Here is a 13,995-nt window from a genome sequence, read left to right as displayed (position 1 = left end):
TACACCACAGCACTCAAAAGGATTATTTACCCTCTGCATGATATCCATTTAGGCTTAACATGAGTTTCATGTCAGCAATTATGAAATGCTTGATATATTAAGTAGAAACAGAGGGCATTGCTGAAGAGATGAGTACGGTTTACATTTCAAGCACCAAATTTAGGTTATAAAGCCTAGAGAATCAAGCCTCTCTGGAAAAGGAAGGAACTACAAAAGATTACAGGGCATTTAATGTGACTGTTAAGGAGATGTACACAGATATTGCTCTCTAAGAACTTGCATGTAACAAAACACAAGTAAGACTTTTTCCAGACTTCAAGAGTAACATCCAGTGTATGAGACTTTTAGCTCAAAATTATGTAGAACAGTGCACTTTCAGACAATTGTACTGCACAAACAGATTTGCAACATTCATCAGCTACACAAATTAGCATCTGAATTAGCTCTTGGAACAGGTCCGGAGGATGTCCACAAAAGATGATCAGAGGGCTGGAACATCTCTCCTGTGAAAAAAGGCTGAGAAGGCTGAGGTGATTCAGCCTGCAGAAAAGGTGGCTCCAGGAAGATCTTAATGTTGCCTTTCAGTACTTAACAGGAGCTTCTAAGAAAGATGAGGACAGATGTTTCAGCAGGGCATGCTGCAACAGGACAAAGGTAAAGAATTTTTTTGCAATGAGGGTGGTAAAACACTGGAACGAGTTGCCCAGAGAGGTGGTAGATGCCCCATCCGTGGAAACATTCAAAGTCAGGTTGGCCAGGGCTCTGAGCAACCCAACCTAGTTGAAGATGTCCCTGCTAACTGCAGGGGTGTTGGACTAGATGACCTTTAAAGGTCTCTTCTAACCGAAACTATTCTAGGATTGCATGGTAGAACTGCAACATGCATTTATGCATCCTGACTGCAAACACTGACCTGAGGAATACATCTGTATACATGCTTTGATCAGCATATTAAAAACACATTCTGCAAACTTTGCAACATTAAGTTGCAACATCTGTCAATGGTTGACAGATGGCTCAGTGGCTCATTTTTTTTTTTACCTTTACGAACACTATTTCTACTCTTAACCAGAATTGTAACAACAGCAAGAGAAATAGCAATATAGTAACAATATTAAGGCCTTCAATTTTATTTTCAAGTGTCTGGGACCCAATAGTATAATTTTAGTAGCATTCTTGATTAAAGTTTCCCTGACTTTCCAAAATTCATTTCACATGAACAAAATTAGATATGAGAATTTTTAACTGATGAATCTAAAGGCTGAACTGCAGTAACACTGCCTCAGGTACTGAGGGAGGTGGAAGGAGGGGGATGAATGTGGGTCTGCTTTCAGGTGTTAGTAGGAAGTTGCTGAAGGGAAAGCAAACGTGAGGCAAGAGTGAGGGAAGAAAAACTTCCATCTTCTGATAGATCTAGGCATTTCAGAATCACTTCTGCCCCTTTCAGTAAATGCTGTTAAACGGTAATCTTGTGCTTTTGCAGGTTCAGCATTTACTGAAAGGGGCAGAAGTGATTCTGAAATGCCTAGATCTATCAGAAGATGGAAGTTTTTCTTCCCTCACTCTTGCCTCACGTTTGCTTTCCCTTCAGCAACTTCCTACTAACACCTGAAAGCAGACCCACATTCATTCACTTACTTCAAACTCATGGGATATGTTGGGTCTTCTCACAGCCTGGTGATAACTTTAATGACCTGTCCTCTACACTTAAAACAAGAGTTTAAAAAAAAAAAAAGGACACTATTACTGGTGTTTGTTAATTGATGTCTTAATAAAACAGTAACACTGGCATATATTGCCATCACTCAGTAAGGATGCTGGATCAATAAAAGAAACTCTAAAAAAAGCAGAAGGATATAACCTTCTTAAGACTAAGTAGCTTTTGTACCATTTTCTGGATGCTCATTTCTCCTCTACCATGCTGTTGGCATAATGGAAAAGGAAACACATGATAGCAGTAGGTATGAAGGTTTTCCTCAAGGGAGGAGAGTCTAGTAAATTGCACCCTGCAAAACAAAACTTAAAATGAGTTACTGGAATTGGGCACATTCCCTATGGATGTTAGGGAAATTCCAAACATTGGTTTGTGAGTTTCTTCACATTTTCAAAAAGCAAGACACTAAAGAGAGTAACAAGGCCAATCAGCAAAACAAACCCAAGATGACCTCCAGCCACATTCAGTATTTATTAAGCTCTCTTGCTACAGAGGAGACAGAAAGAGAGCACAAAATAGAAAACAGAAGAATAGAAGAAAACGCCTTAATTGTGTGGAGAACTGACACAGTCACCCTTGTGTGGAAGGTGCATTATAACCCTCATGTCATAGCACTTAACAGCAAGCACCACTTCACTACCCAGTCTTAGCATTTCAAGTTTAAGAGAGTTGAACAATGGAAGCGTTAAACCAAGAAAAGATTAAGTAAAGTTCATTTTTCTTCAAACTTGCATTTCTCCATCAGCACTCAGTTTTTCCTCAATGAGTTTTCAATATGAAAACATGATGTGTGGAGAATCACACATGGAATAGTTTTCTCTTATAAAAGTCAATATTAGTTCCAATGGGTCTATACGAGCCCCTCTTCCCCCAAGATCTGAACGCTACTAGGTCAAAACAAATTTTGGTACCTGCATGTAAGAAGTAGGTTAAATACAGTTAAATCTTTCAGACAGAAATACATTTTTGTGCGGAAGTGACAGTGGCATTTTAAGTGCCAGCGACATTATAAGTGCCAGCGACATTATAAGTGCCAGCGACATTATAAGTGCCAGCATTCAATGGATTTAGTCTACCACTACTTCAAATAAGAAAACACCAGGTATGCTGGACACTTTATTCAGAGCTTTGACCAGCACACCTGATAATCCCATGCAGCACATTTGGTTTTGAAAAACAGAATAGTTCTGTCAGGCTGTTTTCTACAACATTCATCATGTAAATAAACATGTAATTTTAAGTTTTTAATTTACAGAGATTGGATAATTCCACTTGTTCCAACCCCACTTGTTTAAATATCTGATGTTTAAAATGAAGAGATTCACTTAATTCAGTCCCAAAATCCTCACACACAGCCTTCCATAAGGGCTCACAGTCCATTTCCAGCGATGTACAATACATGTACAAAGACCTGCTCTTTCATTTTAGAAGTTGATAGCTTTGCCAAAAGATGCTGCTAAGTTTGCTTCCCTGAAGGCTTCTGACACTGTCTGTAGAGAGCAAACACAAAAAGGTACAAGTCATTAATAGTTACAAGTAATTATAGCATGTCTAAGTGATGTTAAATTGCCTATTTAGAAAAAAACTTACTGGGTGGGCATGGCAAACTCTGGCTACATCTTCACATGATGCTCCATATTCCATAGCAAGGGCAGCTTCATTAACCATTTCACCAGCACCCTGTAAATTAATGGTATTTGTAATTAGCACAATTCTTTATGCGCTGTCCAGGTCGCTAACAGCTTGTAAATAAGCATCTTTTGCTAAAAAAGTAAAGTTGTATTCTAACTAGCACTTCAGCTGCGATCTAATAAGTCGCAAGTACATAACCCATTTGGTGACTGTGCTTAAGCCTAGTGTAAATCTAAACATCATTCTAAATGAGAGTATTTGTTCTCTCATTACTGAGAGTTGTGCAAAATCTGGGTATTTTTCCACTTCAAGATACTAGTCAGATAATACCCACATCGTCAAAGCTACAGCCTACATTATAACTGCTAAACCTCTCCTTCAATGCTCTCCTGGAAAGTTGAACAGATCACTACAAAAACCAAGTAACCCTACCAATTCTAGTGGAAAATCAGAAAATGTTGGGTCTAACACCAAAGTAACAGAAGTGGGAAGGAGGGCAGGGCTGCAGAAAAGAAGAGTAAATAAAAATGACTATGGTAGACTCAAGTCTTCCTTCTTTTTACAAGTACAACTTCTAATGGGACAACTGCTTTGCAACACTAAATAGAAGACCCTTACAAGGCCAAGACTGCAGCACAATTTACAACACTTACTGCGCCTAAAATGTGAGCACCCAACATCCTGTCTGTTGATTTTTGACTAAGTATCTTCACCATGCCATCTGTGTCAGCATTTGTCTTTGCTCTGCTGTTTGCAGCAAATGGAAATTTCCCAATTTTGTATTCTATGCCCTACAAAACAGACAAGTTACCGAGTTAATGACCAACGAATAATGCAACTATACAATTTGCCAAGTACAACAAAAGCAATACAAAAAATAGAGACACAAGCCAGAGCACTGCATAAAAACAACCTGAGGGGGTATTAAAGAAAAAGATTAATTATCAAATGAACAATATTAACTTCACAGAATAAAAGTAATTAAAGAGAACCATGATCCCCGGGAGAGTGGTGTGCAGTAAGGAATCCTTCAATCATGCACCCTAAGTGATAAACACAGATGCAGAAATTATCCTTGAAAGAATAGCTAGACAATGAAACCGTGCCCAAGATGGAAAACCAGTTCTGAGAAGAAAACAAACAGTACCTCTTCCTTCAGCTGTTCTTCTGATTTTCCAACCCAGGCCACTTCAGGGTGAGTGTATATCACAGAGGGTACACAGTTGTAGTCAATGTGAACTGCTCCCCCAGCCATCCCTTCTACACAAAGAATGCCTTCATCCTCAGCTTTGTGGGCTAGCATGGGTCCAGCAACTACATCACCAATAGCATAGATGCTATCAGACCAATGAAACAGAATAAGACACTGTTTAAAAACATCCTAGCACACCTAGGCTACCTTATATAAGAGACAGTTTGAAATGCATTACTGAAAACTAACCAAAACAGATTAAAATATTAAATTTCAAAGGAGATGAAAACTATAAAGGCAGTTTCCATAAAAAGACAATATTTCAAGAAGTAGTAGGAACATGAAATACACAGTGACTTTTTAAATCACAAAACTTTAAAGGTTGACTAAAAGTCTTTAGTTCCTAAATGAAACAGAAAATACTTACTTTGGAATTTTGGTTTGGAATCTGTTATTGACTGGGATTCTCCCCTTATTATCAAGTTCAATTCCAATATCCTCAAGACCTAGATTTTTTGTAAAAGGACGTCTGCCAATGCAAACTAGGAGCACATCACAAGTTATTACTTCTGCCTTGCCACCAGCAGCAGCTTCAACGCTACAGAAAAAAAGAATCATAGTATCATTTTTCAGCATTGTATTTCTCTGACTAGTAACTGATAGGATGCATATGGTGACCTACAATCTAGATCTGGCATCCAAATCACTTGCATTCAGCCTACCTCACACTTCTTTGCAAGAGTTGCATAGAAGAAGGGACAATACCTCTTACTGCATTTGTTAACAATTCTTTGATGCAGAAATTCAAGGTATATATTTACTAGCAAGTAGCATGACCTGATAGATAGTAGATAGGATCAAATCTGTACAGCAAAACAATTGGTGCTGAGTTCTCAACATCCAAACTCTACATATTTTGGGGTGGGGTAGGGCCATGTATTCTGAGCAAGCCTTCTTCAGGCCCAAACACCTGCCAGCAGCTGCTCTGCACTAGGTGCATCCCTCAAGTGCATCTTTGTGTTTAACTGCACCCGGAACAAGTTTAGTTTGTGCGCTCTGAAAGCGCAAGAGTCAAAGCATGGTAAGTGAAGGCAAGCAGAAAGCATGTTTCAAAAGCATACTCCTGAACCAAAATGACACTGTAAATGTAGAAACAGACTACACAAGAGATTCAACCAGCATAAGCGTGGTAGGTAAAGAAGCCCAAATCTATGACCTTTATAAGGGTGCAGGACAGACTATCCTGAGGTATGGCAACGCAGCAAATACAAGTCACTACAAGACTCCAGTGAAAAAACATTAAAGCTTACTATTGTTAAGCAACATGAAGCCTTTTCTCAGAACTCAAACTACAGTTTCTGCATAGAGAATAGGTTAACAATTAAAAATAGAAGTATGGTATACGTATGAACTTTCACAAAGCAAAATTTGCTATATATGTTTCTGTGCAAGTTGTTCATCTGCAAATCTTCAAAGGGTTTGAGTGCGGACATTAAAAGACACTCTGGCATAGCATCATTTATTTCTTCTCCAAGGCAATAAAATCTCTGCCACATTTATTCTGAGACAAGAGGAAGTATGGATAAAATAACCCTTCCAGCAAGCAGCCAACTGTATAAACAGTGATGATATTTATGCTAATTATACCAAAAGCAAAAATTTTCCATGAAAAGAATGATTTAGAGTTATGTTTTCTTTACTGATGTCACTATAACAACATTGATTTTATACGAGCACACTTTCTACTCCTCAATGGAACACCTCCTGTGTAAGCAATCTAGGACTCAATAAACCCAAAATTATAAGCTCTGTAAGTTACAATACAGGATAAAAATTAAATTTCACTAAATAAACAAGTTTAATCCTAAATCCACATTTTTTTCCTGTCTAAAAAAATATCACACTGTATTTTTAAATAGGTTTGACAGACTGGGAGGAAGAATATAAAGGGCATTCCTTTAGTTTTATGTTAAAAACTTACGCTACATCAATTTTTCCATCTGGTTTCTTGGTAGCACCAGTAACTTTGGTGTTCAGTTTAAACTTAAGTCCCTGTTTCTGAAGAATACGTTGGAAATTTTTAGAGATCTCCATGTCAATTCCCATCCCACCAACATGGCCCATGAACTCAACAGCTGTCACATCTGCACCGAGGCGCTGCCAAACTGAACCCTGCAGTCACAAAAATATAAGTAAAAAGACTTTTTGAAAAGCAAGCTTCAGATGTCTTTACTCCTAGTATTTACCACAGACCATAAACTTTGCAAAAGCGGGACAACGCATAACAGTAAACTGATAAGTTTTTACCTAAATTACATTGTAGAATAAAGCAAATCCAACCTTCCCCAGCTTTTCCAGAAAAAAGAAAGATTTATCACTGCTTGTTTGCACACCCAAAACTTCAACGATTGTATTCATGGAATTAAGCTTTTAAAGAAAGAACTAACAAAATAATTAATAATAAATTAAGTATGGTTTAGGTTATGGGTGTAGAAAAATTGAAACTCAAAGAATCTGAAGGCAGCTCAGAAAATTCAAAGGAATTGTTTGTGGTGTTCTATTACCAGTAAAAATTAGATCAAAACTATACCACATTAAGGAAATTTTATGTAATAAAACTAAACCCCTGCTGCTTCCGTATGTATTTATAGCCGTAACTACTATCATCAGGTTCACCAACAACCCCTCCACGCCCCATCCACCTGCAGTTACTGACATCCATCACACATAGTCTTTAACTTTGCTTACTCTTTCCCTGCTAACAGTCAGCAGGCTGAGCAACCACTAAGCAGATCTGCAAATTTTCAATCAGTTGCAAAGCCAACAAATATACATTCTTTATAAACCACATAGGTATGGGGCAAAAAGACTCAGACCAAGATGAACTACAAAGCATCTGCTCCTTTGGTTAAAAGTGTGGACAATCACATCATACAAAAATTTCTTGGGGTTAACTGCTACTCACAAGAATTTATGCTGTCTTAAAATGAACTTCCCTTAAGAAAAGAACTTCTCTCATCTATACATAAGGCAGATATAAACCTCAGCAAAACTTAACTGTCCCCTCCAAACCTCCTATATGTAAGGCCCCTCATATTCCTCTCTCATTTCTCTGCTCAGCTAAGCAGCTGCAGGAGTACCAATCCTACAAATGCTTATCCCAGCTTTTCAGGTAGAAAAGGGAGCTAGCAGGCTATGAAGTAGGAACAGTGCAATTACAACTCGCTCAAACACAGCAATACAATCAAATATAACACAAGAAACACCACCCTCTTCCTTTATAAATTAGAGAGAAAGTGGTTTAAATATCCTCTCACCAGTTCCACACCAATGACTCCTGCACCAATGACAACCATCTTTTCAGGAACTTTCTTCAGCGACAGCGCACCAGTGGATGACACGATATTATCTTCATCAATCTTATGACAAAGAAATCCACAAAGGGAGGTTTATAATCTCCTTGTACATTGTACGTAAAGCACATCAAAGGTGAAGTGCAATCAGATGCAAATAACTATTACACATTAATATGCAGACACAACATATTGGAAAAAAAGTATCATGAAGAATTCAAATACATACAGTAATTCCAGGGAAGGGAGCAACTTCTGAGCCTGTGGCTATAAGTATGTTCTTGGTATTGATAACTTGTGTGCTGCCATCTTCTTTGGTTGCAGTGACTTGGTTTTTGCCAGTTATTTTTCCAAACCCAGATACATGTAAAACCTTCAGTAATCAGAACACAGTAGACTCAGATGCAAAGTACTTATATGATACATTCAATCTGAATCTTGCTTCTCTTTAGAGAAGATGCTAACACGTACCACTGCATCACTATCTGGTAAAAATCACAATGTAATTGTATACCATGCTTTTAAGTAGATTAAGAATGAAGGAACTGTTCATTTTAAAATTTCCTAGAATAGAAGCATTCAAATTCTGCCCTTGCCAAGTCAGTCACTTGAATTGGTTTATGTGGCAAGAATATGGCAAAGTAAAAAGCAAGAAATTTAGATCAGAAAAAAAAAATCACAGATCTACCCCAGTATATAATCCAAACTAACCTTGTTTTGTTTAAATAAATGCGCAATTCCACCTGTTAAGGCTTTCACTGCACCGCTCTTCTGTTCCATCATCTTCTCTAGATTCAAACGGATTCCTGTAACTAAGGTTAAAAAAAACAAAACCTTCAATCAAGCATGGCAGTGTTTCTATTTAAAAGCACTAACATAAACAAAATTGACAGCTCTGACACAGTCAGATTTGTTGAATGGCCCTACTAAATGCTAAAGCCTGTATTCAACAACTGCTATATTAAAACACAGTATTACACTTCTCAGATCTATCCAGGATTCAGGGCTCAAAGAGCAGACACATGTCCCTAACCCTCCCAAATGACAGATAAAGGATATTGTTTATAAGTCTAAAAAGTTTTCTGACCAGAAAACTACAGCAGGCAGATTTCAATGGTTAAATGTGCTTGTTGAGGGAAACCATTTATATTAACAGGCACTGACAAGTTGCTCTTCACACTCACTTTCAATTCCTCTGTTAGCGAAATCTTTTCCATGGGCCAAGTGATACAGATGCGAGTTGTTCAGCAAGGCCTAAAATACGGAGAAATGCAAATTGGGACATACAATCGTTAATTATATCATCAGAAGAAAAATAATCTAATGTTACTTTTTAAAGTAATATTGTTGACCTATAGCTAATTTTTTAGGTTTTCATCAGTATATTAAGCTATTCTGGACTTCATTAGAACAATTGGTATAAATGCTTAGGAAAATTAATACGTCATATTAAAAACTTGTATTTCTACTGTATGTTCTTCTACAATGCTAATGGAACCTCTCTGAGAAGACAGACCAGAAATAGCAGAATAGTTTGAAGGGATCTTGGTAAGAAAAATCACATGTTGCATCCAAACCAGAGTTTGCAATTTGTCAGGACTGCCCTCCCCTCCTCTAATTTAGATTTAACTTTGCTACCCCCAGTGACACAGTTCAGCATTCCTTTAACATAAGAGCATCACCTTGAACAAAACTACAGGTTTATTTTGAACAAACTAATACAAGAGGATCAAGAAATTCACATAACAGACTCCAAGACATACAACCATCAGAAACAGTTAACACTGTAGAACTGATCAGAACAGAGTCAACATCTCATCAGAGTGAGAAGATGCATCTGTATACACCTCTGGGTTTTGTTCTCCTCCTCTCTTTAATTTGGGAAAGGCCAGAAAACAGAGTTTCCAAACAAAACAACTATATTGAGCAAATTAAAATTTTAACCTTTTGTGTTATTTATTTGGATCTCCAGCTTGCTTGGATTGCAATTTCACTTTTTAAAGAAAGTACATCAATCTTGGAAAAAGATCAAGGAGGGGTTTCTCAAGTGACACATATAATACCTGTTGTTTTCAATGAATTTATGACAAACTGTGCACACTTACCTTGGATGGAATACATCCAACGTTCAAACAGGTTCCACCTAAGGTTTCATTTTTTTCTACACAGACAGTCTGAGGAAGAAGAGAGAAAAATAGAACTTTAGCAATATTTTGTTACCACTATAGAATCTGTCTTATCACCCATCTTGCAAAAACATCTCCTTACACTCCTCAATGACAGCATAAACATTTTTCATTTATTCAGTGTCACAGGTGACACAGGCAAGCACGTCCAAATATTTCACCCACTCTGACTAGCTGTAAAGCAGAGTAACAAAATTATTTTTTTTCCATGATGAAACAAAATCCAGGGCACATTTTAACCTCCTTGTACAGGATATCCCATTGTTAATCACCAGGCAGCCCAGTCAACTCATTTTTGTCATGAAGTCCAAACGTGATCATTCAGAAGCATTGGGACAGATGCATCAGCCAACGGGAACATGATCCAGACTGCTAGCACTGCCCTCTCAGAGTTCAAAATAATTATGAATAACGTAGTGCCAAGAAAATAGGTTGATCTCATATTAAGGAGTGAAGATAAAAAAAATTCCTGCCAAAGTCACACTTTTTATTTTCCCAAGTTTAAAAAATCTGAAATGCATTATGCACATACAACTCTCACAATACTCAATTAAATGACATATCATTAGCATACATCAAACAAAAGCTGCCTATTTCAAAAGGTATTCAAAGACAACAGACAGAACAGCAGAGATGAACAGGTATAAACGCAAATTAAATACTACAGCATTTCTACATATACTTGCCTCTAAAATTCTCACATGGCAATGCATTTCCTCTACTCACATTCAAAAAAAACACATCAGTTGAATATTGTTTCTTCCTTTTTTGCGTTCCCTCACTTTGTTCTTCAGGACAGTTTTCCAGTGGCCTGTTTGTCACTGTTTCAATTTTTTTTTCCTTTTTGTCACTGGGAGAAAAATTCCTCCAAGACATTCTTTCCCTACCTTCTTTTTCACAAGAGTATAACCCCACCTCAATTATCACTTCCAATCAAAAGCAAGCTGTCCTGAGCGGCTTTGTCAGTAGTCCAGCAGGGCTACAGACAGCAACACCTTCACATTTCCATTACACCTTCTGTTTAATCTGGGTAAGCAAGGTAAAGAAAGATTACCAGCACGTCAACAGCATCTCGTGGCCTAAGATGCGACAGAAGAATTTCAGTTTTTCAGTATCACATGAACATATCCCAAGTTCATCTGGATGAATATTCTGCTATGTGAGTGAGGTCTCATCTTACCTTAAATCCAAGCTGAGCTGCTTTGATAGCAGCAACATATCCTCCAGGACCAGAGCCAATAACTGTGACATCGGCATCAACTGAAACAGAGAATATCTGAGTAATTTTTGTTTCGGCAATTAACATTTTACTCCATGAGTACCAGCTTATTATTTCTGAAATGATTCATGTTTGAAAACGTATTTTCTAAATAGCAAAATAGCTATTACAAACTAGCTTTAGATAAGTAAATTACACCTCGCATCTGTAAGCAAAGGAAAAATTGTGTGGAGGTATTCACCCTGCATTAAAAACAACCAGTCTTAAACTTTACAAGGAAAATCACGTAAAGTGAAATGAGGCAACCAAGTCCTGCTATAAATCCTTTAATAACCTAATACAGTTCTTAAGAACTTAAATTATGCCTGATTGTTTACTATAACATTTTTCCAACGTAGGTTCTATTGATGTTTAATGCAAAAGATATACGCCCAGAGAACACCAGTAGTTTATAAAGGAGAAAATATGGTATCTATGCAACCACTATTGATTATGAACACAGCAGAAACGATGAACTTTGTACCTAATTCATACCTTGCAATCATGTTCTTTGGAATATTAACTACCACCACTGTTCTTCAGTTATATAAAGTTCAGCTTCTGTTTAGCTTGATAAAAAAACCAGGACAAATAAGCTACCACTTTGCATCTAAATCTCCACAATGACATGGATTCCCCTGTCACGTGGTAGGCTGATATCTAAATTTGAAGCAATGCATTGGTTTTTGAGGTTTTGAGGAGTTTGTTTGGGTTTTATATTTCGTCCAAACACGTTCTTCACAATTAATTACCTTGATCAGCATAGGTCCTTTGTGACACCGCAAAAATTCCCTGGAGACCATGATGAATTCGATCAAAATGGCTTCTCTAGAAAGGGGAAAAAAAAAGCTTAATTTCAAAAGTTGAAGTCTACCTTTTAAGAAAACTAAGGATTCAACCCCACAGTCACCAGTTAACCAGAAAAGGCACAACATGATGGAAGCTGACGTGGAGGGCACCAACCAAAACATGAGATGGAAGTTGCTCAGCCGTTTGCTGCTCGGCAGCCCCAGCCGATGGTTACACCTGCGTTCATGTACACAAACCTCAAGCCCTTCACATAGGGCTCCCAAACCGCTAAATGACATCAATTAGACACCAACAGGCATTTAGGAAGAGTCCTGGTGCTCCATAACCATCCCCTGCAGCCACGTCTTGTGAACAGTAACCTCTAGCTGTCCAAACATGAGCCAGCAGTGTGCCCAGGTGGCCAAGAAGGCCAATGGCATCTTGGCTTGGATCAGAAATGGCATGACCAGCAGGTCCAGGGAGGTTATTCTCCCTCTGTACTCGGCACTGGTGAGACCGCTCCTCGAATACTGTGTTCAGCTCTGGGCCCCTCACCACAAGAAGGATGTTGAGGCTCTGGAGTAAGTCCAGAGAAGAGCAGTGAAGCTGGTGAGGGGGCTGGAGAACAGGCCTTATGAGGAGCGGCTGACAGAGCTGGGGTTGTTTAGCCTGCAGAAGAGGAGGCTGAGGACAGATCTTATTGCTCTCTACAACTACCTGAAAGGAGGTTGTAGAGAGGAGAGAGCTGGCTTCTTCTCCCAAGTGACAGGGGACAGGACAAGAGGGAATGGCCTCAAGCTCCGCCAGGGGAGGTTCAGGCTGGACATCAGGAAAAAATTTTTCATGGAAAGGTTCATTGGGCACTGGAACAGGCTTCCCAGGGAGGTGGTTGAGTCACCTTCCCTGGAGGTGTTTAAAGGACGGGTGGACGAGGTGCTGAGGGGCATGGTTTAGTGTTTGATAGGAATGGTTGGACTCGATGATCTAGTGGGTCCTTTCCAACCTAGTGGTTCTATGCTCTCCCGTTTCCTGGAGGTGCTCAAGGCCAGTTCGGACGAGGCTTTGAGCCTTTCCCCCTCGCCCTATCGCTGTCCGCCCTTGTCAAAAGTCCCTCCCCAGCGCTCTGAGGTCACGCTCCAGGCGACCCTTTAGCCGCGCGGGGGCTGCCGCTCCGGTTCCCGGCGGCGGGTACGCCCCGGTGCCCCCCCCTCCCCCGCCCCGAGGGCAGCGCGGCCGAACGGCGCCTGCTCGGGCCGCTGCGGCGCCGCCCGCCCCACCGAGGCCGTGAGGGGCAGAGGGGGGCACGAGGGAAGCCCCGGGCCGAGCCTCCCCGCTCCCGCCGCCGCCGCCGCCGCCCTACCCGAGCAAGCGCGCACGAGGCGCGCGCCCAGCGCTGCATCGTCCGCCGCCCGCGCCCGCCGCCCCAAGGACTCCGAGGACTCGCGCAGGCGCGATGCTGCGGGGTGAAGGGGCGGGAGGAGCGGGGGCCACGGCGCCCCCTGGCGGAGGAGGCCGCGCGCTGCAGCGCGGGGAGCGGCACCGCAGGACATGCAAATGAGGCGCCTATGAAGGGCACATAAATTAGGTCCTCGCGGTGGGGCGGGACTACGGAAATTAAATGCTCGGTGTGGGGCGGGGCCCTGCAAATGAGGTTCTTAGAGCGAGAACGGAGGCGGTCTGCATGGAAGTGTTGATCTGCTGGAGGGTAGGGAGGCTCTGCAAAGGGATCTGAACAGGCTGGACCGCTGGGCTGAGACCAATGGCATGAGGTTTAACAAGGCCAAATGCCGGGTCCTGCACTTGGGGCACAACAACCCTGTGCAGCTACAGACTAGGAGAAGCCTGGCTAGAAAGCTGCCTGGAGGAGAGGG

General features: G+C 40.4%; 1 protein-coding gene across 1 annotated transcript; it reads right to left on the bottom strand.

Moving 5' to 3' along the window:
* Positions 1–2,161: 2,161 nt before the first annotated feature.
* DLD (dihydrolipoamide dehydrogenase) lies at positions 2,162–13,605 on the bottom strand. The gene is made up of 14 exons (XM_069882947.1): positions 13,485–13,605; positions 12,088–12,163; positions 11,258–11,337; positions 9,997–10,065; positions 9,076–9,145; positions 8,603–8,703; positions 8,121–8,264; positions 7,856–7,957; positions 6,520–6,710; positions 4,966–5,136; positions 4,494–4,683; positions 4,000–4,137; positions 3,305–3,394; positions 2,162–3,204 (listed from the first exon to the last, which is right to left on the bottom strand). The coding sequence occupies exons 1-14, from the start codon at positions 13,521–13,523 to the stop codon at positions 3,139–3,141; spliced, it is 1,527 nt and encodes a 508-aa protein (XP_069739048.1). The 5' UTR covers positions 13,524–13,605; the 3' UTR covers positions 2,162–3,138.
* Positions 13,606–13,995: the final 390 nt, after the last annotated feature.

This window comes from Phaenicophaeus curvirostris, chromosome 1 (genome assembly GCF_032191515.1).
Source record: "Phaenicophaeus curvirostris isolate KB17595 chromosome 1, BPBGC_Pcur_1.0, whole genome shotgun sequence".
In the NCBI taxonomy this organism is placed as follows: Eukaryota; Metazoa; Chordata; class Aves; order Cuculiformes; family Cuculidae; genus Phaenicophaeus; species Phaenicophaeus curvirostris.
The sequence above is the reverse complement of the archived record's forward strand: the minus strand, read 5'-3'. Positions and strand labels throughout refer to the sequence as shown.

Coding starts and splice junctions, on each gene's coding strand:
- DLD (XM_069882947.1), bottom strand. CDS start 13,523: ATGCAGCGCTGGGCGCGCGCCTCGTGCGCGCTTGCTCGG. Junction 11,338..12,087: donor AAGGACCTATGCTGATCAAG/GTAATTAATTGT, acceptor TCTCTGTTTCAG/TTGATGCCGATGTCACAGTT. Junction 8,265..8,602: donor ATTTATTTAAACAAAACAAG/GTTAGTTTGGAT, acceptor TGATTACTGAAG/GTTTTACATGTATCTGGGTT.